Source organism: Onychostoma macrolepis, chromosome 19, assembly GCF_012432095.1.
Source record: "Onychostoma macrolepis isolate SWU-2019 chromosome 19, ASM1243209v1, whole genome shotgun sequence".
In the NCBI taxonomy this organism is placed as follows: Eukaryota; Metazoa; Chordata; class Actinopteri; order Cypriniformes; family Cyprinidae; genus Onychostoma; species Onychostoma macrolepis.
The window spans coordinates 12535121-12562466 of record NC_081173.1 but is presented as its reverse complement, the minus strand read 5'-3'; the positions used below and the strand labels follow the sequence as shown (position 1 = coordinate 12562466).

Genomic DNA, 27346 nt, shown 5'->3' with positions numbered 1-27346 from the left:
AACGATATAACTGTGCCTGAAAGTATTGAAATATATATTTGCCCTGTTTCCTTCCTGCTGTGTGAGCTACTGAAATGAGCCACACTGTAAAACAGCCAATCAGAGCAGGGCTCAACATTGAGCCGCACTGTGAAACGGCCAATCAGAGCAGAGCTCAACATTATTATTCATGACCCTTCCAAATAAGGTAATAACAGACCATTTCATTCTAGGGACAAACCCCAGGGTTTTAAATGAACATGTAAAACCGTTTCTGGACATTTTTTTCCCTAACCTACGCCACATACCTTCTATGTAGATATCAGAGAACAATTTAAAATATTGTATCAATGCATTCTATGGCACCTTTAAAGAATAGCAGAGTCCACACCACAACTATAACGATAAAGGCACAGAAGAAACGATATCGTTGGAATCATTTTCAGAATGATTTTTTTCCAGCTGATGAACATCTACAGCCAATAAAACATCTACAGCCAATAAGAATCAATCCTGCTATAACCAGCTCGAGAATTTAAAGCGGCAGACGAGCGTGTGCTTAGAATATATAGACCGCGTCGATATTGTCCGCTTGTGTGGACACTAATATTGTTATCTTTATAGTTATCTTTGTAGTTATCGTTCTTGGTGTCTTAAGCTAAACCAATGAGCAAATCATTTGTGGTGGCCATATATTTTTACATATATTATATTTTTGAACATGACTGTGATCACATTATATATAATAATATTTGGTTATCTATATAATACTTTACATATATGTATAGTACTTTACTACTCTTCAGAAGTTTGGGTTCAGTAAGATTTTGTTTTAAGAAATGAATAGTTTTATTGAGAAAAGATGGCTTAAATAGATCAAAAGTGACAGTAAAGACATTTTATAATGTTACAAAATGTTTCTGTTTCAAATAAATGTATCACAGTTTTCACAAAAATATTAGTCAGCACAACCGTTTTCAACATTGATAATGAATGTTTCTTGAGCAGTAAATCAGTATATTAGAATGATTTCTGAAGGATCATGTGACACTGAAGACTGGAGTAATGATGCTGAAAATTGTGCTTTGCCATCACATTAATTATATTAGAGTTTTAAATAGATCAAAATAGAAACTTATTTTGTATTGTAATATTTCAAAATATTACTGTTTTTACTGAATGTTTGATCAAATAAAATATTTATATATAAAAAGTTATGTATATATCAATTTTTTAATTATATATTGAAATTTTGCATGAGAACTTTTCCTGCACGCATAAGTAAGAAAACTTGTACACAATTATTATTGAATGAGAGCCATTATGTATGTTCACCTGAATTGCACTTAATTAATATTTTATTAATACTATTTTATAAACGGATGTATCTGGGAGTCCAAGATCTATCCAATGTTAGGTCTGTCTTATGAAAAAGTACAATATTATTGTTGTACTGCTTTGTACATGTGCCATGGTTTTTACCATAGTAATATCATAATTTTAGACACATCCCTTGGAGTTTGGTATGCTGCATAGTATTCACAAAGCACCATGTTAAATGGTGCACCAAATGTTCTCTATAGGTGAATGATCTGGACTGTAGGCAGGCCAGTTCAGCACCCGGACTCTTCTACTATGAAGCCATGCTGTTGTAATAGCTGCAGTATGTGGTTTTGCAATGTCCTGCTGAAATAAACAAGGCCTTACCTGAAATAGACGTCGTCTGGAGGGGAGCATATGTTGCTCTAAAACCTTTATATACCTTTCAGCATTCATAGTGCCTTCCAAAACATGCAAGCTGCCCATACCGCATGCACTTATGCACCCCCATACCATCAGAGATGCTGGCTTTTGAACTGAACACTAATAACACGCTGGAAGGTCTCCCTCCTCTTTAGCCCGGAGGACACAGCGTCCGTGATTTCCAACAAGAATGTAAAATTTGGGACTCGTCTGACCATAGAACACTTTTCCATTTTGAAACAGTCCATTTTAAATGAGCCTTGGCCCACAGGACACGAAGGCGCTTCTGGACCATGTTCACATATTGCTTCCTTTTTGCATGATAGAGCTTTAGTTGGCATCTGGTGATGGCACGGTGGATTGTGTTTATCGACAGTGGTTTCTGGAAGTATTCCTGGGCCCATTTAGTAATATTAATGACAGAATCATGCCGATGAGTGATGTAGTGTCGTCTGAGGGCCCAAAGACCACGGGCATCCAACAAAGGTCTTCAGCCTTGTCCCTTACTCACAGAGATTTCTCCAGTTTCTCTGAATCTTTTGATGTTATGCACTGTAGATGATGAGATTTGCAAAGCCTTTGCAATTTGACGTTGAGGAATGTTGTTTTTAACCCTCAAAGACTGAGACAGCCGCCCGCAGCTAAAAATAACAATTTTTCTTAAATGTTTAATAACTTTTGAACCGCTAATCCTATCTGAATGCTTTAATTGTCGGAAAGTAGAAATATAGCAATAGTCTCATTTGGATATTCAGAGGCTCCGTAGCGTACGTGATTACATAATCACATTTTGACAACATTGATTCGTCAGAAGAAACCAATGCATTTTCGGTCCTCTGATCCAAACAGGAACAATTGTTGATGCTTAGTCCCACCCCCCCGTGCCCAGACTGGTTCAAACTGTCACATATTCAACCAATAAACATAGGTTTTGGTCTTTTGAACCGTTGTTTAGCAAGTTTCTTTGGAAATCGCAGCAAACGCAAAGTGAAAGTAAAGTGTGTCGTGCATGCATGAAAACAAACACACAACACATTTGCATGAGAGCACTTTCTGAAAAAGCACAGGAGAGAGCACTTTGGCATAAAACAAACCAAAAACAAGGAAGAAAAAGCGGTACATATCAGATAAAGCACTGGAATTTAGGTATTCGCGTCGCTAGGTGATGTCCCGGGTAAAATCTATTGTGACGCAGTGCAGCCAGTGGCTCGATCCATGTGGCTGTTATATTATGTAAATAATACTTATATAGTTCATAAAGATCATTTTCACAATTTACTTCTGTTGCACTCTGTATATTTTGTTGTTATAAAACACGGTTTCCATTTTCTTTAGTCCCTAAATGTTTTTGGACAAATCTATATGGTTAGTAAAGTAAATATATACCTGAAAAGCGCCTATAACAATATTGTAATAAATGGCTATAACTTGCTCGGGGAAAAAAAGTGTTTGGAAGTGTAAAACACCCAGATACAACTTTCTAAAGAAAAAAATCCAAACTTCAGGAGTTTTTGTTTGAGTACACAGTAAAAAAACCACCCAATTATTGCTTGCGTTTTTCTTAAAATTCATTAATTCTTAGAGAAAACAAAGGGAAAATTGGGACTTTAAATTAGCTAGACTGAAACTTCAAGTTCTCTTGTTTATAATGATATATGGCACTTAAAGGGGTCCTATTATGCTTTTTCACTTTTTGAATTTTAGCAAAGACTATTAGAATACCCTGCCTTCTGAATGAAAGAGCCAATCACTAATCGGTAAAGTCAGCACGTCACTGCAGCTGCCGTTAGAAGTCCCGGTTGCTATAGAAACAGTCAGTGTTCTGAGTGGTGCGTTTAGGACTGCGCATGCGCACTGGCTGATCTAGCCTGAAAAATAAGCTTTTTATAATGCTATTTGAGCAAAAGAAACAGCATTTATGATACAGTTGTTGTCAGATTTCTTTGGTGATTTCAAATATGAAATTTAATCGTAAGCTTAGTGAACAGTTTTGGAGAATTTGATGTTTCCCCATTCAAAGAGATAGGAGCTGCACTTGGAATGTCTTGGCTTGTTTTCTCAGCTTACAACAAACTTTTTAGTTTTGAAATAAGTAATGTATTGTTTTTGATTTGGGAATCAGGATCAAAGGAGCTGGATGATATGTTAAAACTCTTGACTCTTTGTAGCCTATTTCATCTTCACAAATGTAAAGTTACTGATTGTATGCCCAATTTTAGGATTTTCTGTATTGATTTGAAATTATTTTATGAATCTCTCTGCTCATCGCTTAATAAGAAAGCTGCTAAAACAACCGTATTGATGGAAAAAACAATTATTAATGACTTTGTTGTAAAGGTTACCTCCTGAGTATTCTTTGAAGTTGACATTTTGTGTGTAATTTTTACTTTTTTATTTATTTATTATTTTTATTTAATTATTATTATTTATTTTATTTATTTTTTTGTTACTACTTTTGTTTAGGTAAATATTGTTTTGTATTCTGGTTGTGTATGTATTTCTTTTGCCTTGACTGTATCCCATGTAAATATTATTTGTTTAATAAAAAAAAAAAAAAAAAAAGGAGCTGCACTTGGATGCCCGAGAGGCGTTTTAAAGATGGTCACCGAGTGACATGACTGGTCTTAAAGAGACTTTACTTTTTATTTTAGTCAATGTGTATGTTTGAGCATAAAACGATCTACAAAGTTACAAATCTCAAAGTCCACTCCAAAGGGAGATATTTTGTTTTTTAAAAATCCCTTTTCAAAAACTACAACGAACGGCTCGTTTGGACTACAAAGTTGTTTTCCTGTATTTGTGATATCACAAATTGTAAATCCCACCTACGGAAATTTGAATGGTTGGCGGGAGAACGCTTGGTTGAGCACTGCTCATTTCAAAATGTGTTTTTATATCACTGTATTTCTGATGGAAACCAACTGTTTTCAGAAAATTTCGGATGTCATTTTCATTTCATCTTGCATGTACGCATTTGTGATAGGAGCTCTGCTTTGTGTACAGCGTTACCAGGGAAACCTCGCTCTCTCCCGCTGGCAGAGAATTCATTTGCATATATATATGCGGCCACAAATAGTGTAAGTCTGTGGGACTATGGTATAAATAAATTCAACTGTATAACAGTTTCACTGCAATTCATGTTATAATGTTAGAATTAAAGAACAATAAACATCATACATATTACCGTTGCACTTATCTGTACATAGTCAATGCAGTTATTTTTAAGCTGTTGTTGACATCCTATCTAAAACGTGATTTAGCCCAAAAAAAACAACAACAATAACATTACCACTTTAATATGTCTTGCAATATCCGTTAGTGCAAAGGTTCTGCATGATGCTCTTGTTAAATATTCTCGAGGTCTGGATTGATATGACGAACTTGCTGCTTTGGCAAGGGGCGTGGCAGTACTGAAACACCGTCTAAGCTGTTCGCCAATCACAACACATTTCGTTTTTCGGAAGGCGGGCCTTCATCAAACCCGGAACGAAGCGAGCCGTTTGTGTCAGGCTGGGGAGAAAGCAAAAATAATGTGATTTTTCGAACCACCAAGCATGTGAGCATGTTCTAGTACACCCCCAAAACAAAATCAAGACTTTGTAAAAGAGCATAATAGGACCCCTTTAATGCTGACTGCTAGAATAGGTCTAAAAAAAAGAAAAGTACAGGCGTGTCAGGTGCCCCAAAAATGTTCTAGGTCTTTAAGGGTTAAAGTATTCCACAATCTTTTTACGCACTCTTTCCCATCTTTACTTCTGAGAGACTCTGCCTCTCTAAGACATCCCTTTTATAGCAATCATGTTACAGACCTGATGTCAATTAACTTAATTAGTTGCTAGATGTTCTCCCAGCTGAATCTTTTCAAAATTTGTTGCTTTTTCAGCCCTTTGTTGCCCCCGTGCCAAGTTTTTTGAGACCTCTAGCAGGCATCAAATTTGAAATGAGCTCATTTAGTGGATAAAAGTGTAAAATTTCTCTGTTTAAACATTTATGTTCTCTATGTTCTATTGTGAATAAAATATTAGGTCATGTGATTTGAAAGTCTTTTAGTTTTCGTTTTATTCAAAATTAAAAAACGTCCCAACATTTCCAGAATTCGGGTTGTACCATCTGATACCATCAATGACATTTTTTTTCATAAGGGTTTTTTCCATAATTGAGTTTGTTCATTCCTCTAAAAAGAGTTCCTTTCCTTTCCTTATTCTAAAAAATTTAATAACATCTTGTTTAAATGTCAAATTTTGCAGCCACACGTTTGTTGTTCTTCTGCATTTTGAAGATAATTTTTGTTCCTCTTTGCCTCTCAGACTTGTCTGAGACATCCAGACTGCGAGTCGGCACGGATCAACAAAGAAGCAGTCTTCCAGCGTATGCGTCTGGCCCTGGAGCAAGTCATTGAGATTGTGACTGACACGAGGAGCGGTGGGGAGGCCAAAGCACTTCCTGTCAGCATCTACGCTGGGATTAAAGACTTTAAGGTGCAGGTGTAGGCCAAGGGCTCTTACATGGATGTCTCAATGGATAAAGTTTCTCTTTTAAAGACTTCTTTTAAAAAAAAAGTATTGTTCAACCAGTGAGAAAGAACGCTGTGGTTCAAAGGTTTGGGGTAATTTTTTATTTTTAAGAAAGAAAGAAAGAAATTGATACTTTTTTTCCAGCACAGGCACATTCAATTGATCAATTGTAAGAGTAAATGCAAGTATAATTTTACAAAAGATTTCGATTTCAAATAAATTCTGTTCATATTTCCATGAAAGGTTTCCACAAAAATATTAATCAGGCAAAACTGTTTTCAACATTGATAATCACAAAAAATGTTTCTTGCATCTTGCATCAAATCAGCATGTTAGAATAATGCATTGTTAATCCTTCTGATCTTTTATTAAAAAAATTCACAAAAATCTAACCTTTCATTGGATAATAAGAATTTAAAATGGGGGGAAATATCACTATGAAATAAATGTTTTTCTCTAATACACATTGGCCACAATTAACGGCACCCTTTTATTCAATACTTTTTGAAACCTCCATTTGCCAGTTTAACAGCTCTAAATTTTCCTATAATGCCTGATGAGGTTAGAAAACACCTGACAAGAGATCAGAGACCATTCCTTCATCCAGAATCACTCCAGACCCTTTAGATTCCCAGCTCCATGTTGGTGCTTCTTCTCTTCAGTTCATCACTCATTTTCTATAGGGTTCAGGTCAGAGGACTGGAATGGCCAGCAGAAGCTTGGTTTTGTCCTCAGTGACCCATTTTTGTGTTGTTTTTGAGGTTTGTGTTTGGATTATTGTACGGTTGGAAGATCCAAACATGGCCCATTATAAGATTTCTAACAGAGTCAGTCACTTATTGATTTTTGTATCTGTTGGTATTTGATAGAATTCATGATGCCATGCGTCTAAACAAGATGTCCAGGACCTCCAGCAGAAATATAGGCCCACAACATCAAAAATACAGCAGTATATTTCATTGTACACATGGGGTACTTTTTATCCCTGTGTTCACCAAACCCATCTTGAGTGTTTGCTGCTAAAAAGCTAATTTTTTAGTTTCATCTGACCATAGAAGCCAGTCCCATTTGAAGTTCCAGTCGTGTCTGATAACTGAATATGCTGGAGTTTGCTTTTGGATGAGCGAGGAGAATTTTTCTTGAAACCCTCCCAAACAACACGTGGTGATGTAGGTGCTGTTTGACAATTTTTTTTTAAAGGTTTTCTGACTCCGAGACTCAACTATTTTCTGCAATTCTCCAGCTGTGGTCCTTGGAGAGTCTTTAGCCACACAAACTCTCCTTCCCACCGTGCATTAGGACAATATAGACACATGTAGGAATGAATGTACTCTTCCAGGAAGTTTCGTAACATTTTATGTTGATTGGAAATTATTAATTATTTGGAATTTTCACTGCTCTAGCTCTTTTCTTAAAGCCACTTCACTAATTTGTGAAGCTCAATTATCTTTTGCTGCACATCAGAAATATATTCTTTGGTTTTTCTCATTGTGATGGATGATTAAGGGAATTTGGACCTTGTTTTCCCTCCTATTTATATTTCTGTGAAACAGGAAGCCATGGCTAGATAATTTTATGTTCATAATCACCCTGGAGTGCTCAAAATTGTGAATATGAATGGGAATATACTTCAGAGATATTTTACTCATAAGAATTTCTAGGGGTGCCAATAATTGTGTCCAACGTGTATTTGAGAAAAACATTTATTTCATAATGATATTTCCCACCATTTTAAATTCTTATTATCCAATGAAAGGTTAGACTTTTGTGAATTTTTAAAATAAAAGATCAAAAGGATTAACAATGCAGATTAATTTTCACAGCATTCTTTGATCATATTTACCAAGGGTGCTGATATTTTTGGCCATACTTGAAATTGTAATAATACTTCACAATATTACTGTATTTTTGATCAAATAAACTAAGCATTGGTAAGCATGAGAGACGTTTCTTAAAAACATTGCAAAATCTTACCAAGCAGGAACTTCTGAATTCAAATAATTTTATAAAATATTTTTTTGGTGCTACTGCGATATTACACACTTCACCCATTAAGGTGCCCTACAGAATTTTGCAGAAGCAGAAGAAATTTTGACTGATAATGATAATTATTTTAATATTATGGATGAAACAATTAAATATCCAATATAATATGAAAATGCAGACATTAGCCAATAAATGGTATATCATGAATCAATATCTCACCAGATGCTTATATGCGTGTTTCAGGTTAAAGTGGAGGGTCTGAGAGACTCTCTGTACTGTGTGTCCTGTGAGGCCGTGGCGGCTCAGCTGGAAGCTCTGGTGGAGAAAACCGAAGACTTTACAGACTCTGCCTACACCAGCCATGAGCAGAGAGAGACAATCATACAGCTCTGCCAGATCACACGTCAGGAGACCAAACAGCTCATCAACACATGGAGACACGCGGTAAGAGGGACACATACACACATTAGGGACTGCACCGACCAATCATTCACCGTATGACTTGAGTCTCACTTGATGGTAACAGCAGGAGGAAAACTCCAAGCTGCAACTTGCTCTCTTATTCATATCCTAACACAAAAGTTTCACTTGGCTTGTATATCTGTCCTTCACATCTTTGTTGTGCAGTGTGTGAAGGATGTTCTTCATGTCTCTCCTCCTGTGGAGTAACTGCCCATGAACCTCACACCCTCACTGTGCCTCATACACTGGGAAAAATAAGCCTTACAGTGCAGATCTGTAGGTGTTTATTCTTTCCTGCCTTTGGTTTCTTGAATAAGCTATTCATTTCCTGTCATTGTGCCATGATTTCTTTTATTGTGCAGCAGCATACTTTTCAGAAAACTTTTATTGATTCTTACATAATTTTTTTCTGTGTGTGATACTGTGTTATAAGTACTTTGTGCATAGATGGAGTCAGGGCCAGCCCAATCCTTTATGGGGCCCTAAGCAGAATTTTATTTGGGGGACCCTCAGTGCTGCCAATATGACTGGTTATTGTCAAAGCTTGATTATTCACACACTATAAACAGGGTTCGTACCGGTGCTTGAAATCCTTGAAAATGCAGTTGCATTGGTTTCTTAAAAAAAAAAAAAAAAAAAAAATTTCTTACGGAATACTTAATATAATTTTTTTTACATAAAATAAGCTACAGCTCCGCTCGAGTTCGTGTGGCTATAGTGTGTCTGTCTTTATTGACGCGCGCCCTCTGATGGAACCGAGCGGGAGATAAAAACACGTGCTTCAGTGAGCGTTGGCTTGAAAACAACAAATACAAATTATGGTTAAAATAATGTAAAGTCTGTAAATTTGGCTTTTTTTCATGGGAGAGTCTGCGCTTTCAAGTCATGTAAAAGGTAAGCAAAAATGCCAATTCTCAGTTAAATTAAATATGTTAAGACGGTCACGATTAAAGTGAAATAATAAAATAAACATTTCAAAGTCAAAATGCAGGGCGGGTGTGTTTAATATTAATTTATCTCTGAAGTGAACCGACTGCCTTGGCATTTTCATTTCATCTCATCGAGGTACAGTATAATGTCTGAAAGTATCATTTATGAACACAGTTCTGCTTTGTGTTCAGCCGTTACCAGGGAAACCGCTGTATCAATACAGTTCCAAAAGCGCCACCTAGTGGCAGACAGAACCTCATATTTTAGCTTAACTTTAAACTATTTTTAAGAAATAAAGGAAAGGGATGAGTCAAAAGTGTAAAGAAATATTCTAATTAAAGCACACAAGATATCTTACTGTTTAAATGTTTCAGATTTTGGATGGCTGACTTTTGAATTTTTGAAAGCTTTTGTTCTGAGCAAAAACAGCAGGCGGGCTTATTAAAAAGTGCAAATTAATCCTCTGCCATCAAAGCCGCTGAAAAACAAAATTATTCGCTATGGAAATAATAAAATTATTTGTATAGATTATTTAATATTGTATAATTACCACTGTCCATTGACATAATATATCACAAATTAAAATAAAATAAAATAAACTGTAGGCTACTCTTGGGGGCCCTCTGGTGTCCACGGGGGCACTTAGCAGCCGCTTAGTTTGCTTATGCCTTGGGCCGGCTCTGGGTTGAGTTGACTCTAAACCTTCTGATGTCTTAGAGGGATGAAAAGAAAGGAAAAAGTCACAAAGAAAGAAAATACATGAAATAAAAAGATTTAAAAATGCATGCACTCACTATGGTTTAATAGCAGCATTAATTTGAAGGCTGATGTAAACTGACTTGGTATTCATTGCTATACACTGAATGGCTTGTGAAAGAAAAACCCTGTTCAAGGAAAAAGATTGAGTCAGTGCAGTTTTTTTTTTTCACTTTTTTTTCACTTTACATATATAGGAAAATGTCAACATCTTTTTGTTCTTATACATTTGTCCGACATGACTTCTGGTGCTTTAAATGTGTTTCCTGGGAATCAAAACCCTGACCTTGGCATTTCTAGTACTGTGATCTCACAAGAACACATGGAGAATATGAAGCCTAAAATGTATGAAATGCAGGGTTCCTACAATCATGAAAAACCTAAATACTAAGGAATTTAAAATTTATTCTTTTTCTGGCCTAGAAAAGTCATGGAAATAAATGAAATCTTTAAAGTCAAGGAAAAGTCCTGGAATTTCTATCAGTATAAGATTTGCTAGTTATTCGCTGATCTATTTTGTAGGCTAGAAATTGCACTTAGGTATGTAGTAAAAAGCAGAGTCTGATTTGGAACCACATTTTTGAGTTGAATGACACATAGTGGAATTGGTCTGAATTTGAATGATTTTTCAAATTTCAGTAATCACAACTGACTAAAAAGGTCATGGAAATGTACTGGTTAAAATGTATAGGACCTTTGAAAATGTTTCAGACACTTGATCATCTGGATTTACAGAAGGCTGCATTTATTTGCTAAAAACAGAGTAAAAACAGTAATATTGTGAATATTAATATAATTTAAAATAACAGTTTTAATATTTTTTATTTTAAAATATAATTTATTCCTTTGATGGTAAAGCTGAATTTTCATCAGCCATTTCTCAAGTCTTTAGTGTCATATGATCCTTCAGAAATCATTTTAATATGCTGATTTGCTGCTCAAGAAACATTTCTTATCATTATCAATTTTCAGTTGTGATGCTTAATATTTTTGTGGAAACAGTTATACATCTTGGAGTATTTAATGAATAGAAAGTTATAGAATAGAAATACAAATTTATTTGAAATAGAAATCATCTATAAATGCCTTTTACTGTCACTTTTGGTCAAATTAAAAAAAATAGCTGACCCCAAACTTACAGTAGTGTATTATTACATTTAACCATTTCTGCACGAAATTACACACTCCAGTAGAACACCTTTGAATCTTTATCTGCTTGTGTTCTGTTGTACAGTGTTTCTTTATAAAAAAAATAATAATTTACAGATTGTTAGGTCCCAGATTTGTTTATATTTATTTGTTGTATTTCTATACATTTGATTGTTTTCTCATGTGTAGTTTTAGAGGATGTAATGCCTGCCTCCAAAAACAGTTTTCCAGTTTTCATTAGTCTCCAGACGATTGATGTGTGGTCCTCGTTGCGGCTGATTCTGCCCAAGAATCGCCCACTTAGACAGGAAGAGACCAGCATCTAAAGTGACAATTTGTTTTGTTTTACATGCTTGTTTAGGGAAGAGTTTGTCTGAAAGGGGTTAACCAAAATAATAGCTTCGTGTGGAAATTTGAAACAGTCTTTTAAAATGATAGACATTATGATCATAATTCCTGTTCTCCAACAAGTAATAAATACAGAACACAAAGTGAAATATACACTTCTGCTTGTAGAATACTAGCTTGTTCATTTTCAGACAAATCCAGACTTCAAATCTAGTAATTTGTTCATCCTTAAGAAAACTTAATGTATCAACCCAGCGCTCCTTTGTAACATGACTTTGATCCAAATTGAAAGAACCTGTGTACCATCACTCATGGACTCCATAAAACCAGCCAATCGGGTTGGAACTGTCCATTTAAACAAGCTCTTGACATTCAATGAACAGACCATGGGCATGGATTTTCCTCCCTCAAGCACTGCATTTCTTCTATCTATGAGTCCTTGAATGTTTACGACTATGTATATGTCTCTGCTGTCATCAGCCAAAACTTATTTAGAGACCATATTGTTTTTACATGGTAATATCTGGGTTGTTCCCCACTTTACCTGTCCACCATTTCAGTGACAGAAACATTCGGAATGTGTTCACTGAAGTGCAATGACTGTTTAAGTCCCAGTGTGATGTCTCAGAGTAAAGCACGGAAGATGAGAGCGCTTCAAACATTCACACAGCTTCTGTGGTGTGTTTGTGTTGACACCCGTCGTAATCCCGTCTGAAAGCAATCCCACCCACCTGTCCGCCTGTCCTCTGAAGAGAAAACTGCGGATAAAGACTGTCATGTCTAACAAAGTCCATTTTTCAGGTTGCTTGGGCCACTGACATTTGTTGAAACTTGATGGCTTTTCAGCATGGATGGTGCACGTTCAACTGGTTGAAAATCATCCTGTTTGCAGTGTTAAATTTCCTTTTCTATCTTTGTTTCGGTTTCTTTTCCCCTGTAGCAGCAATCGCTTAAAGCCAAAGAGGCCACGGACGAGATGGAGCTCTCTGTTTTGAAGACTTGTCAGAGTGTCAGTGATCTCAGGCGAGAGGTGAGATTCTTGTGACAAGCTATGCACAGGGATTGAATCCCTTGAGCCAAGCATCTAAAACAAAATCAAAATCTTTCTTCAGAAGTGTCCATCCCAGTGTTCCCTGTATCACTTATGCTGAATTTACAGTGCCATAACATATTTACTTAATTTGTGAATTTGTATTTGAATGTCATGAGATGAGTAAAACAAAGACAGCATATCTTTCTATTGCATTTGTCTGAACATATAAAAACAAATCAGGCTACTGTAATCTGATTCACGAACAAATGACTCTTATAAGTTCATTCTTGTCAGTGCCAATAGCTTTGTGAGCAGCGCCGACATACAGCCCCAACTCGAAGACCTTTCCCGATCCCACCTCCCTCTCTCTCCCACTTTTCTTCCTGTCAGCTCTGATCTGTCCTGTCACAATAAAGGCAAAAAATTATTTTAAAAAATGCTAACAAAATAAATAAATATATAAATGGCACCAAGAGGGTACTGAATCTGATTCACTTACTAGTTCGCAAGTCATCATAACTTTCATGATGGTGTTGAAGGTGTCTCGAAATAACTACTTTGTGAAACTTAATTTGCATTTTTATTGCAGCAAAACAATATACTGTAACATAACAAATTATATACAAAATTATTTGTTGACAGGCATTACAGAACAAAAGAATACTAAACAGTATCCTAAAGCAATAAAAAAAATAAACATAGTCCAGATGTCATTTAAATGAATGGCCAAAACACATTAAAACGTTTTCTATTTTTAGTTGAAGAAGGTGTCATTTAAACATCCCCCTCAGGACAATTGCTGACTGGTTGTTCATATACTTCATATAATTCGTATTGCTCATAATAAATGAAAACACTGAAGTATGTTGCTAAAACAATATTGTCTTGCTTTGCATGTAATTAATACCAGTACTTGGGGAATTTTTAGTTATTGGACTTTTCCTTTTGTTCAGCTTCATAGGGTGGCAGTGGGAAGGGCCACTGAGCTGCTGAAGCTGCATTCAGATCATCTAGTGCTGCAGGCCCTGAAGGCCTCCGGTGGGGATGGAAACCTGGAGGCCGTGGCTGATTATGCTGGCACACTGACCGAACACAAAGAGCAACTGGTGGAGGTGAGTGGTTCTGTTTAACACTGTTCTGACAAAGATTTAATTAGAAAGCAGTTTATTTAAAAAAATAAATAAATTCTGTAGTAGTGTAACAGCAGGTGCAGTTTACACCATTATTGAATTTTAGGAATTTATTAAAATTCAAAAGCAAGTAATAACTAATATTATTATGTGTATTATTATTATTATTATTATTATTATTACACTTATTATATTTATTATAATATGTGCATTCAGTACTTATTGTCAGATTGGTGCATTGCAGTGCATTTAACAATAGCCATGTTGTATAATCTACTAAAGTCACTATAGGGTGAACTTCAGTGTATTGCCATTTATTCTGATTTCAGACTTGTCGTTTGCTCTGCCACATTTCGGGGACCGAGCCGCTGGAGATCACCTGTATTCATGCTGAGGAAACTTTCCGTGTCATTGGACCTCAGGTAAACACAGAGGTTGTCTGCTAGTAAAGCAGGAATCTTAGCAACTGAGACCTTTTTTCAGGCTTTCAGAGACTTACAGAATATAGATTTTGTTAATAAAAGAACGAAAGACGATTGTTATTCGCCTCAGTTACTGCTTATTTTCCAAAAATCACCAATGCTTATTTGACACATTTTGCACTGTTGTTGTTGACTTTGCAGCTCCGATTACAGAAAAAACAGCAGAGACAAACACACTTACACACATAGGCATAAAATAGCAAGAAATTGCAATTAAAATGCATTTTCAGCTGGATGAAAAAAACAAACAAATCATGCATCAAAATCATCTTTGCGGTTCTTGCTTTTTTTTTCTTTTTAAATACAAACAGTAGTTAAAATATGAAATGAAAAAGAAAAGGTAAGTTTGGGCCAATACGCAGAATGTAATATTTAACATTCGAGTATATTTGCAGTGCATTTCATCAGCACGCTTCATTAGCATATCTGATTGCATGCAGGAATGAGTGTTCTTAGAGAGGGCGACCTCACCTCACCAACCAATAATGATGAGGCCTTAAGATCAGGCAGCCAATAAGAGCACAGCGGGTGAGCGGCAGCTTCAGGGGTGCATGATAATGAGTTGCTTTATCAGTAATTCCAAAAGCCACAGGTAATTACCAGCTGAATCCACACCCTCAGCGGAGACGAGCTCTGCTTCGCTGTGTTTGTTTTTTGAAACATCCTCCCAGTAAGCTGTAAATCATAATTATGCAGTTGCCGACAGAGTTAGATGGTGCATTTATGCTGTGGGACACTAGACAGAAACTAACGATGAATATTGATATTCAGATGCTGCACAGGAGTCGAATTATGCAGTCACATCAAAAATTACAGTAAACTGAGGTTTTTGAAAGAAATCTCTTATGACACCAAGGCTGCATTTATTTTGAATCAAAAATACAGTAAAATAGTAATATTGTGAATTATAATTACAATTTAAACTAACTGTTTTCTGTTTGAACATATTTTTAAATGTAATTTATTCCTGTGAGAGCAATACTGAGTTTTTGGCAGCCATTACTTCAGACAAGTTTTCTTATCTATGCACCCAGGAAAGGTTCTCATGCAAAAAATAAATAAATAATTATAAAAATAAAATAAATATACATGCATATTGCATTATTTTATATTAAAAAATAAAGGGTAGTGCATATAATAAAATAATGCATTATAATGTATATAATATAAAATAATACATAATAAATTATTTTTTAATGTTTTTGAATGAAGTCTCTTATGTTCACCATGGCTGCATTTATTTAAACATAAATATAGTAAAACAAGTAATAAATATATACTCAAGTAATAAAATAACAGTTTTTTTATTTGAACATATTTTAAAATGTAATTTATTCCTGTGATAGCAAAGCTGTGGTACATTTTTTTTTTTTGATGAATATGAATTTTTTTAAGATTATAATGTATTTACTGTTACATTTGATGATTTTAATCCATCCTTGCAGAATAAAAGTATTGCTTTATAAAAAGAAATCACAGTGACCCTAAACTTTTGAATGGTCCTGCATTGAAAAACGGCAAGAAAGTTCTTGAAAATAGTGTTAAAAAACATTTCCCCTCAATTTCTCTTCTCAGATCATCTCAGCAGCACAGACCCTTGCGCTGCACCCCACCAGCAAGATTGCCAAAGAAAACCTGGATGTATTTTGCGAGGCCTGGGAGTCCCAGCTGTGCGACATGGCTATCCTACTGAAGGAGATCAACGATGTATTTGAGGGCCGCAGAGGTGCGTTAGTCAAGCTGTTCAGTAATGTTATCAATTTGTAGGCTGACTTTTAGGACTTCAAACTCAAACAACTTCTTTTTCCAGCCCAAGATATGAAAGACCCTTATGTATGTAGGATATCTGCATTTACCACAGTACTTACCACAATATTGTAATCTGGATTTCGTGGGTGCTTTGAATGCATCAGTAGCAGGTGTTTCCAGGTGCACAAAATGTATTCGTTCATGCCTATGGGCAGGGCAGCGATATCGGTTTTTAAAGGTCTTTTTCCTCGTGGTTAGATTTCTATCTTTTCCGGCCGCTAAAGATGTGCGGCTTTGACATTTACACTGCATCCACATCCCTCACATGAGGTAATTGAATAGAGGCTGGATAAATCTTTGTAGGCAAGGTTAAGGGCGCATTGCTGCGTCCGCAGTGAGATTACAGGTCTGTGAAAGTCCTTTCACTCATCTGTATTTGGACATAGCGCTCAAGGATCCGTTTGAGCGATGGTGGCTCTTCCTAGTGAAACTCTGGTTTTCTCACGGCAGCACATAAAGAGCTTTATGTGGTAACGAAATTTGTCAGAGTCTGAAGGAAGGCATCAGTAACATGACAGAAACCCGGTGCCTGGGGAGATGTTTTTGTTCCAGATGAGAGGCTCCCAGTCATCATCAGAGCCGACCGAGATATTTCCCAAAACAAACTGTCATCCCCCACGATCCTGCCTTTGTATCTGTTCATCCACATCATTATCCACAGCCATTTTACAGCTAGACATGTATTTGAACCAAGTTTTATGTTTTTTTTTATAGTGTCCTGTATATAGATATATTTGGTTTTAATACTTAAAATGTCTTCCTCATTTTAGGTGATAAGAAAGCATATCTGTCTCTACCCAGACCAGGGGTAAGTCTCACAAGCAGTTATGATTTTATCACAAATTTCTCTTACCATATCATGTCCTTCATTATTTACTGATTCATCTATTTTATAGAAACACTCTGCCAACCTGAAGACAGTCAAGGCTGCCAAACTTGACGCAGAGGTACAATTTCTCCTAATAAAACATGATGTATGAACAAAAAAGATGAAGTAATGATCATTTTTGTCTGTCAGATGGAAAAGACTGGGTTGAAAATTTTCCATCAAGCTCTATTCTTGACCTTATTTGTAATTTTTGTCCAGACAATCATATAGATGTTTGCCATTTCATTTCCAAATGTAGATTACAATATTTGCATTTTCAGTCCATGACCCCCAAAACCTAATTTTCGAGATAAACTCTGTGACCTAGACTTCACAAAACATTACAACTGAACTTAATTAAGATTTAAAGAACTAAAATGCACAACTGATAAGCCTAAGTGTGATTAAACTTATTTGTTTATTTTTATGTATTAATTCACAAAAAAAAAACATTTGAAAGTCTAAACCACAATTCGTTGCATCTATAACTTTTAGAACAGTCTTAGCCAAATTGTGTGCTGTTATTTTACTATTATTTATATACTATAGAATTTATTAATATTTTAAATTAGCTTAGATTTTGATATTTTCAGCTGTCATTTTAATAGAAGTAGTAATATTTTGTGTTTTTGTAATTTTTATTAGTTTAATAAAAATTTGGCAAGGTTTAAAGTTTTAGTTTTTCATCTAATAATTATATTTGATTTTAATTTCAGCTTTTTTTCCACATACTGAAAACTATTTTTAATAGTTTAATCTCTTAGTGTGGGAATGTTTTTAATGCTTGAAAATGCAATATATAAGATATCTTATTTTTTAGCACTTTAAAATTCAGTAAGCAATGGAAAATTCTTAGTTACTGTAACTTCTGCTATATACCTTTAAGTAAAAATGTTGTAATTTGTCAGTATTTAGTTCTGCTTGAAGGTATCCTTGTCGCCATGATCTGAAGAGTCTTCTAATGTTGATCTATTCAGGAGCAAACCACCATCGCCAAGCTTGGGCTGGAACTGTGTCTCCTCACCTCAGATGTGGACTCAGAGGTGGAGCGTTGGGACGAGCAGGACCACGAGATGGTTCGGCTGTGTCAGATCATATCCAGCATGGCGTATTCCATGTACCTCTTCACCAGGTAACCCACTGGAAACCTTCTCAGAAACTTCATAGTCCGTTTATCAGATTATCAGATTGGTTCGAGTAGTGTTATATTACACAGGAAATTAAAATGCTGCGTGCTGGAAAGTTGAAGCTTTATGAAAAATGTCTGTTCAGAAGACAAAACCATGTTGTTGTGAAACTGCACTTTCTGTCAACCTACACAATTGGTTTTATGGATCTTCTAAGGATGTTTCATTAACTCTCTGCTGTTTTGCACTCTGTGATTTAGGGGGGAAGGCCTACTGAAGACAACTTTGGATCTATTCCACCAAGCTGAGGTACGCCAGCATTCATTCTCTCTCATAGGTTTTTTAATTGAATCTATTGAAGGTGCCATTAAGAGCAATTAATCCTCTGGAAAAGATGGATCAATATATTATTAAAGCCAGCTGTCATTTGTCTGTGAGATACAGTGATCCAGAGCAGGATGTGTGCTGTGAATGGGGAGGAAATGCTGATTAGGCAGCGTTTCGTTCTATTAGTAGGGCACACTGGCCTCCACCCAAACACAACCTCTTATCTGACAGAGCGAGCTTACCTGTTCAATGTCACAGCAGAACAGCACTGCGAAGTTCCTTTAATATGTCTACCTCTTTTTATAGCCTTCGCTGCATTGACGTCATGTTGCAATTCCCATAATTATGGGTTTCCTACTAGTAAACAGTTCACGTCAAACACACAATTACAACTTGGAAACTCATAATTTGAAATAGCATAAAGTCTTCAAGTTATCTCACTTGATCGTTGTGACTTCATGTAAAAATAACCAGAAGGCAGTGACCATATGTTGCTTCATATGTTTATGCCCCAGTGTTACCTGTTTCGATTTCTTCAAGACTGTGCTAGAGGATATAGTATAGCGATTAAGGATTTCTTTTTTTTACATGGATCAATTTTGACATTATGAGCATTGCCATAGTAACAAACAATTTCTGTGGTTTTGAACTACTCTGGTAATTACGATAATTTTGACATGACAGCATGACACTAATAATTGGATTTGACTACTAAATGCCACTTTTGTCATTTTCTTGCGACTTCAGTCCTCAATATCAGTGAGATGTTAAAGGAATTTTTTGTGAGTAGATTTCAGGTAGGTAGGAATTGGTATTAGATGCTTGAAATGGCTGCCTGGAATTATTGCAAATATAATACTCTAATAATCATTCTAATTCTATAAGAATAGGAAAGTTCTATAACGCTAAAAACAATATTGTTGGAATCACTTTCACATCAATTTACCAGCTGATGAATGATAAAAACATTTACAGCCAATCAGAAAGAGTTTGAGCATTTAAAGCAGCAGATGACAAAACTGCTGCACATGCACATAAGAAACCGAACATTATTGTTCTTGGTGTGAACAGACCTGTATGTAGAATACATTTCTTCTAGGCCACTGAAAGTGTGACCTGACCTGAGTCTTTATCTTGTGTCAGTGCACATTAGGGTGGCCATACATCCACTTGTCCTAAACATGTCCTGAATTTTAAATTGCCTAAAATGTCTGGGTATCGGCTCTGTAGATCACATGCCCCGATTGGTTGATTATATACAGTGGCTACATGCCATTGGTCAGACTACAAGTCGTCTCCTTTAGCAAGTATGAAAACAAAGCCAAAACTCATCTGTTTTAGGCAATTTTTAATCCCAGCCAGGACATGTCAAGGAAAAACATATGTACATGTATATTTGCGCTATTAATTTCTTTAGGTTTTTCTTTCTTTAATGTAAAAAAAAATCTTGATGCACCTTTAACTTCATTCAAGTTGTGTAACATTTACTCTGATACAGAGTAAAGCCTTACATTATGGATTTATTTTCTAGGTGTTGTCAGACCAAGGTCTCCAGCTGTGCCACATCCTCCATTCTCTTTCCACACAGGTAACGCACCCACATGCCCACCAGGGCCTTATATACCACAGTTTAATTAGTTGCCTGTAAATAAAAGACTGTAATGACTGCCATCCATCTCATTGGGACCACAGAGACGTGGCTATCAGTGTTAGTTAACCCTGCTCTGGCTGGGCCCAACAGGGGTCACTCATCCATAATCACAGAGCCTGACACTTGTGGTGCACTGCACGGTGTGATTAATAATCTCAAACATGCCTGACCCACAATGCATTTCCCCAGCTGCAAGCAGAGTACGGCTAATACAAATTGCTTACGTCCATTTATTTATCCATCAGTTCAAATTCAGCAATTACCTCACTTTGGCAAACCTGTAATGCAGTTTTGGGTGAAAGTCTCAATTAGGGCTATTAGATTGTTAAATTTGTTGTTGCCGCAGGAAGTCCTGAAAGGATCGTAGAAAGGAAAGCAATGCTATATGCATACAAAACAAAACGCCACTCTATACATACACACACACACACATACACACACATATATATATATATATATAGATATAGATATATAGATATATAGATATAGATAGATATAGATATAGATATATATATATATATATATATATATATATATATATATATATATATATATATATATATATATATATATATATATATATATAGATAGATAGATAGATAGATAGATAGATAGATAGATAGATAGATAGATAGATAGATATATAGAGATAGAGATAGATATATATATATAGATATATAGATATATAGATATATAGATATAGATATAGATATATAGATATAGATAGAGTGGCGTTTTGTTTTGTATGCATATATAAATTTCAAATGTAATTTATTCCTGTGATGGCAAAGCTGCATTTTGAGCATCATTAATCCACTCACCATCCTCTCACGTGATCCTTCAGAAATCATTCTAATATGCTGATTTAGTGCTCAGGAAACTTGTCTTATTATTATCAATGTTGAAAACAGCCTTTTCTCCTTATATTAAGCAAAAGAGCTGCTCTGTTAAAGTTTGTTTAGATTGCTCATCTCTCAAATGTTCTACTTTAAATGTTAAGGCCACATATTGTGTCTGTGCTATAGCTGCTGGATGAAGACAGAATCCTTATTCTATCTGAGACTGAGAAGCTGTCAGCCGCATGTCAACAGCTGCAGGTCTGTGCCAAGACTCCGGTTCAGGGCAAGAGCGCCATCTTTCAGAAGGTAATAGAGTATAACCGCTACAGACTGTTCTTGTACATCAGTGAATGGAGCAGACATGAGTAGGGTTTTTGTTTGTTTGACTTGACAGTTTAATCCATTAATGCACTTAAATTCATGATTTAGAATCTGAGGATTCAAATTATATCGATTCATCTTAATTTAGACATTTAAAGAGAACAATATAAACTAAAGTTTAAAGTCACAGGTCACTGCCACATGTGATTAGATAATAAATCTTTCTCCTGCAAAGACACTGACCGTACTCTATTTCCTGACTCCATTTAACCTGATAAAATGGCATGCTGTCCAGGGTCATCCTTCTGTTTTGATAAAGCAAAGGTCACAGCCGGAGGCAGGTTTAAATAGGTTTATAGAGGCTGTGTTTGCGTCGTGCTGTGGAACCAAAAAAACAAGCTCCGGAAAAGCAAGCTCAATCAGGATCTCCCAGCATGTTTTCAGGAGCCCTCGCGTGGTTTCCAAGCATATTATTTCGCAAAAACTTATTATATGTGAACCAGTCTGTTCCACGAATCACCTGTCAGAAATATATAGGTTGTTGTCGCTGCAAAATGATAGCTTGACTGAAATGTGGGTGTACATGGTGTACTTGTTAGCAAAACTGTATTTTGGGTAGTTTAGTCAGCTAATGATCCATCTGTTTTCCTTGTTTCGTTCAGGTCGACTCATCCATACAGAATACCAAAGGCATCTTGACAGTGGTGGTCTATTTACTGCCCATCTGTAATAAGCTCATCAGAAAGGTAGGTAGCAACATCTGGATTAACTTTTTAATTTTATCCGTATTGGTTGATAATGTATATTTAATTGTGTTTGCTCATTATCTCTATTTTTATATTTAGATTACATTCGTGCCGCCATCTAACACTCACTTAATCTTAAAAAATAATAATAATTTGATGACATTTTTTAAAGATTTTGGAATTTTTGCCTTTATTATGATAGGACAGATCAGAGCTGACAGGAAGTGAAGTGGGAGGTAGAGAGATAGTGGGGTGGGATCTGGAAACGTCCTCGAGTCGGGATTCGAACTCGGGATGCCCTCAGCGCAAATTTGATGACATTTTTAAAATGTAAATTAGCAAATCTCAAAATGAATATACATTTTTTTATACTGTACATTATAATGGCTATCTGCCATCGAGACAGTAATTATCAGCTTAGCAGTATCAGCCTGAATTTTAATATTGTTTGTGGTTAGTTAGGACAAAAAGAAAAAAGGGATACATTGCAGTACATTGCATGACAAAAAAGATTTACATGTAAAGGAACGCATTGTGATAAAGACCAGGCTTACTATAGTTAACTTAGTTATACAAAAGTTAAAGTTAAAGTTAAACTAAAACCATAAAAAACTAGTTTCTTGAAATAAAATAGAAAAAAACTTAAACTTGTTTTATTTCAGCTTGTAAAAACTAAACTTAAAACTGAAATAAAATTAACAAAAAGTATATAGACATTTTAAAAAATAAATAAAAAATACAAAAGCACACAACACAATTCCTAACAATTTAACCAAAATTAAAATGGCAACAGAAAATATTAAAATACAAACGTAGTAAAATAAAAAAAATTGTATCTCCATGCTGGTTAGGAAACAGTGTTGCGCTATTATGTCATGGATGCACCAATATTAAAAATCTAGCTGATTAAATTGTTATTATAGATGAACTTTTAAAGAGTGTTAGATTACAGCAAAGATAATTAAAAACTGAGGAAATGAGCATGCATAAACATACAATATTGAATGTTAATAATCAACTTAAAAAGCTCTAAATAAATTTTTCTTTTTATGTGATATATTGTGCACCCTCACTTATTATTTAATGTTTTGGTGTGATTTATGTTCTGTTCTATCAGTTATAAGAATGTGCACAATCAAATCTTAGAGCATGTTTGTATTAAACTGTATCTTCTACCTTTAATTCCAGTGTAAATCAGAACGCAGCTGTCTGGCTTCACCTCAGCACTGGAGGGAGAAGCAGCTGAGCACGACCGTCAGCGAGGAAACTCTGAATGGCAAAGGCTCCAATGGCTTTGGGGTCAAATCCCTGGAGCAGCACATGGCCACTCTAACATTCCTGGAGAGCAAATAGTTCTGAAAACCAAAGGCGCTTCTGCCTGTTCTCGCGCACACAGTGCATGGCAATGCACTCACCCACAACGTGCCATTCTTTGTGCTTCTGCCCATTCGCTTTGTGATGTACGATAGCGTTAGCATTACCAGCCTCATTCCAGATACCAAAAAATATTGAAGAAAAAAAAACCTTCATTGCATGTGTTTAAGTCATTATGCGACTCTTTCAAGTGTAATGGCTGGTAATAAGCTACGGTTTTAACCGAATATTCAGCTGCGTTTCTCGTGATTAGCCAACATTGAGGTGTACATTATAAAAGTTTTGATGCAAAAAAACTCTGCACACTGTATTTAACATAACTGCCTCATGTTCAAGTTGATGCCAAATATATCCAGTTTTAATCATCTTCCTACACAGGGCAGTCTGCTCAGTGCTGTGCAAGAGACACTGTTTCAGTGACTTTGGATATATTAGTATGAAAAAGTTTGAGTGTTTACAGCAGGGAACGTTGCTTTCCAAAGAGGCATTTCTGAAGGACGATGACAAAGGAAAAGACAGTTCCTTTCAAAGGGAAGTTCACCTAAAAATGAACATTCTGTTATCGTTACCCTCATGTCATTCCAAACCCGACTTCTGTGAAACACAAAAATAAGTGATTTTGAAGTCTAAAAAAAACTCCAGTGTTGTTTCAGACCCCATTGACTTTCATTGTACAGACAAAAAAGTTGAAACGTATTTCAAAACATCATCTTTTATGTTCCACTGCAGATCATACAGGTTTGGAATGACATGAGGGCAAGTAAATAAAGACAGAATTTTAATTTTCAGGCGAACTGGCCCTTTAAATGTACTTGCGTAAGAGTGAAAGCCTTGTAATAGTATTGACTGCCTTGTAGGTCACTGTGATTTGTATTTTTACTTCAGTCCTAACAATATAAGTCAAGCTTTGGTACATTAACCTAAAAGGTTAGAGTGAGACGGTATATAAATCAATAGCTTAGGCTGTCGTGTATGGAACTTTTTAGTACGGCCCAGATTAAAATGCTCTTCAGAATTGGGTTTCCATTCACACACACATGCTAGTCGATACTCTGCTAAAACGTTCCTCGGATTTATACTTCAGTCAGTCAAACCATAAGCTTTAGAGATGATTGTGCAGCTATGACCTTGAGTTGTATTAGTGTTGGACCATTGAATGATTGTGAAATCAGAAAAAAATCTAAATATATGTTATTTTTCTTACATATTTATGTTTGAGTGATTTATTTATGCACAAAACATTTCGTATTAAATTTTATACATTCCTCCAAAATAAGGCCATCCAAGCAGACTATTGAAACATACTCATGATGAAATACATATGATCTTCAATCAATACATTTATTAAAAGCACATACTAACATCAAAACTATTGAAATTCTGTTGGTTATATTATCAGCTATATTAAAATACAAGTTTACATACACCACTGTATGTACGTTTTTTGGTCAGTCAGTTTTTATGTTATGTAATGTTTTGTAAATGTATGTAATTATTTTTTTTTAATCTGTACAATCTGTTTGGGAAAATGACAAAATGTCGAGACTGCTGTTAATTGTTCTGAGAGCACTGACCTTAGTTTGTGTAAAAGAAATTGACTGAATAAAAACATAAACATATAAGCCAGTTGAATACACTCAGAAGGGAGCATTTCCTTTATTTAGCATTAACTTAAACCATAACAATCTCCAAAAAGTTAGGGCTATAAGCAGTTTTATAGCAACCAGAAGGGAAACAATGTGTCTGTGAGGACACAGACCTGTTACTTCTCAAATGAAACCAGTTCTTAATGAAACAATAAACTAAACACTAAACAATACCCATGACACTGTCATTGTTATGTATCTCATGAATAGTGGTCCAACAAAATGCGCTCCAGTGAAATCCAAGACAGCTCTGGATCCAGCGGACAAGTCTTCATTTCTTCAAATTTTCTCAAGATGGTTTTTTGAAATGTAAGTGGCAGACACCTGCTTGAAGTAGATATTCTTCAAAGCAGACTCAGCAGTCAGTCAGCATCTTCAAAGTGCAAGTTGATCTCAGCAAGGCTCTTCTTGTTGGTTTCTTTTTGTCAGAACCTCCTCATATTGTTCTCTGGTCAGAAGGCTTTCAGTGACACTCTTACTCTCTTCAAATTTAGGTAATATAACTGCAATGTATCCCTCTGTGGAAGGCTGTGCCAAAAAAAGAACACACAATTCACACATGTGGTCTTAAATTTGGAAAAGGTTAAAGGTTTAAAAAAAAAAAATTTTAAGCAGTACTGGTGGTTACCTTTTCCAATAACAGATCTGGCTTGTTCAGAATGGCTTCATTTACTTCTAGGAGACGTCCTCTGATACAGCTGGGAAAATATGAGTTGAACTGACATCATTTTATGATTGTAGAAATTCAATGTGATGTTTATCAAGTGACAATCTGTGCAACTGACCTGAATATGGTGTATTCCTGGTCATCTGTACACGTTATTCTACACAGTGGTGCAAACTCTGTCAGGAACTGACCACCCTGCAGAATAAATAATATTTACTGATAATGTTCAGGGAAAGTGTAAATTAAGATATAAAAGTAATTATCACAATCATTACTGTGTTGACTGTGTGTATTTACAGTATGAAAATCATTAAAGGCAAAGGTACTCACTCGCTTTGACTTCCCAGACACCTTGTTCTTCAGACGGCTGCATCCATCACTTATCTGGTAGTTTATGTTTTTGATTTTTCGTCCATTCTGAAGGATAGGATGAGACTCTGCAAGTGTGATGACGCATATCCTGATAAGAAGGAAACAGAGTTACGTTTTCACAGCAAAGGTACGTTTAGAGGTAAGTATAGAAAAATAAAGAGCGGACATATGTGACCACAAAACCAGTCTTAAGTTGCTGGGGTATATTTGTACCAATAGCCAAAAATACCTTGTATGGGTCAAAATTATAGATTTTTCTTTTATGCCAAAAATCATTAGGATAAGTAAAGCTTATGTTCCATGAAGATATTTTGTAAATTTCTTACCATAAATATATCAAAACTTAATTTTTGATTAGTAATATGCATTGCTAAGAACTTCATTTGGACAACTTTAAAGGCGATTTTCTCAATATTTTGATTTTTTGCACCCTCAGATTCCAGATTTTCAAATAGTTGTATCTCGACCAACTCTTGTCCGATCCTTACAAACCAGTTTTTTTTTGGATTAAAATATATACATGAAACACATCTGGAGTGTATAAAAATAAAGTTTCTAAAATAGTTATTATAATGTGATATTCATCATCAACAACAACAAAACGCTTCTATCCGCTGGTTTAAATAAAATAAACTGTAAAAGTGTACGTAGTTGAAGAAAATAACACAGTGAAGAGAATATTAATATATTTACCTGTTGGAGTGCTGTAGAATGCAGTGATCCTCACATGCTTTTCCTTTCAGATCTACATAAGCATTTACACCAACACAGCAATTAATCTTAACATCTTTAAAAAGTATATATTAAAAAAAAAAAAAAAACGCGTTGGAACGCTAATTTGAACATACATTGAGCTACAGTAAAAACAACTGACAAGAGCAGACAATATTAACTTTATCAGAACATCTTACCAGTTTTATACCAGCGGGTGAAATAACGATCGATTACTGATGGGGCTTTCTTTTCACTATCTTCCATGTCAGCATCCACCACAGCAATTCAATTAACAAAAGAAAAATATTACAGAGGCTGATGCAGTCTGATCACATCTTAAACAGTGATGTTTGAAACCGGAAGAAAAATCAAG

The 27346-nt window shown here is 35.5% G+C and overlaps 2 protein-coding genes across 3 annotated transcripts in view; one reads left to right on the top strand and one right to left on the bottom strand.

The window, feature by feature from the left end:
- Positions 1-24779, top strand: part of ctnnal1 (catenin (cadherin-associated protein), alpha-like 1) — a 63715-nt gene extending 38936 nt beyond the window's left edge. Inside the window, exons 6-19 of one of the 2 annotated variants that reach the window (XM_058752904.1) lie at positions 6030-6200; positions 8466-8666; positions 12811-12897; positions 13854-14012; positions 14360-14452; positions 16088-16238; positions 17092-17129; positions 17218-17268; positions 18167-18321; positions 18577-18625; positions 20175-20231; positions 21320-21439; positions 22117-22200; positions 23389-24779. In XM_058752904.1, the coding sequence (XP_058608887.1) occupies positions 6030-6200; positions 8466-8666; positions 12811-12897; positions 13854-14012; positions 14360-14452; positions 16088-16238; positions 17092-17129; positions 17218-17268; positions 18167-18321; positions 18577-18625; positions 20175-20231; positions 21320-21439; positions 22117-22200; positions 23389-23553 (1581 nt within the window). In that variant the 3' untranslated portion in view covers positions 23554-24779. Of the gene's footprint in view, positions 1-6029; positions 6201-8465; positions 8667-12807; positions 12898-13853; positions 14013-14359; positions 14453-16087; positions 16239-17091; positions 17130-17217; positions 17269-18166; positions 18322-18576; positions 18626-20174; positions 20232-21319; positions 21440-22116; positions 22201-23388 lie in introns of both variants that reach the window. The other variant, XM_058752903.1, reaches the window with a different exon arrangement.
- Positions 24780-25206: 427 nt separating this feature from the next.
- abitram (actin binding transcription modulator) lies at positions 25207-27345 on the bottom strand. Its single transcript, XM_058752905.1, has 6 exons — positions 27171-27345; positions 26953-27004; positions 26218-26347; positions 26006-26082; positions 25849-25918; positions 25207-25748 (listed from the first exon to the last, which is right to left on the bottom strand). The coding sequence occupies exons 1-6, from the start codon at positions 27235-27237 to the stop codon at positions 25614-25616; spliced, it is 531 nt and encodes a 176-aa protein (XP_058608888.1). The 5' UTR covers positions 27238-27345; the 3' UTR covers positions 25207-25613.
- Position 27346: the final 1 nt, after the last annotated feature.

What these genes read in the sequence shown, in the direction of transcription:
- abitram (XM_058752905.1), bottom strand. Translation starts at nt 27,237, where the DNA reads ATGGAAGATAGTGAAAAGAAAGCCCCATCAGTAATCGATCGTTATTTC. An exon ending in CACCCGCTGGTATAAAACTG is followed by an intron (nt 27,005 to 27,170) that starts GTAAGATGTTCT and finishes ATGCTTATGTAG; the next exon opens with ATCTGAAAGGAAAAGCATGT. An exon ending in TGTCTGGGAAGTCAAAGCGA is followed by an intron (nt 26,083 to 26,217) that starts GTGAGTACCTTT and finishes TTTATTCTGCAG; the next exon opens with GGTGGTCAGTTCCTGACAGA.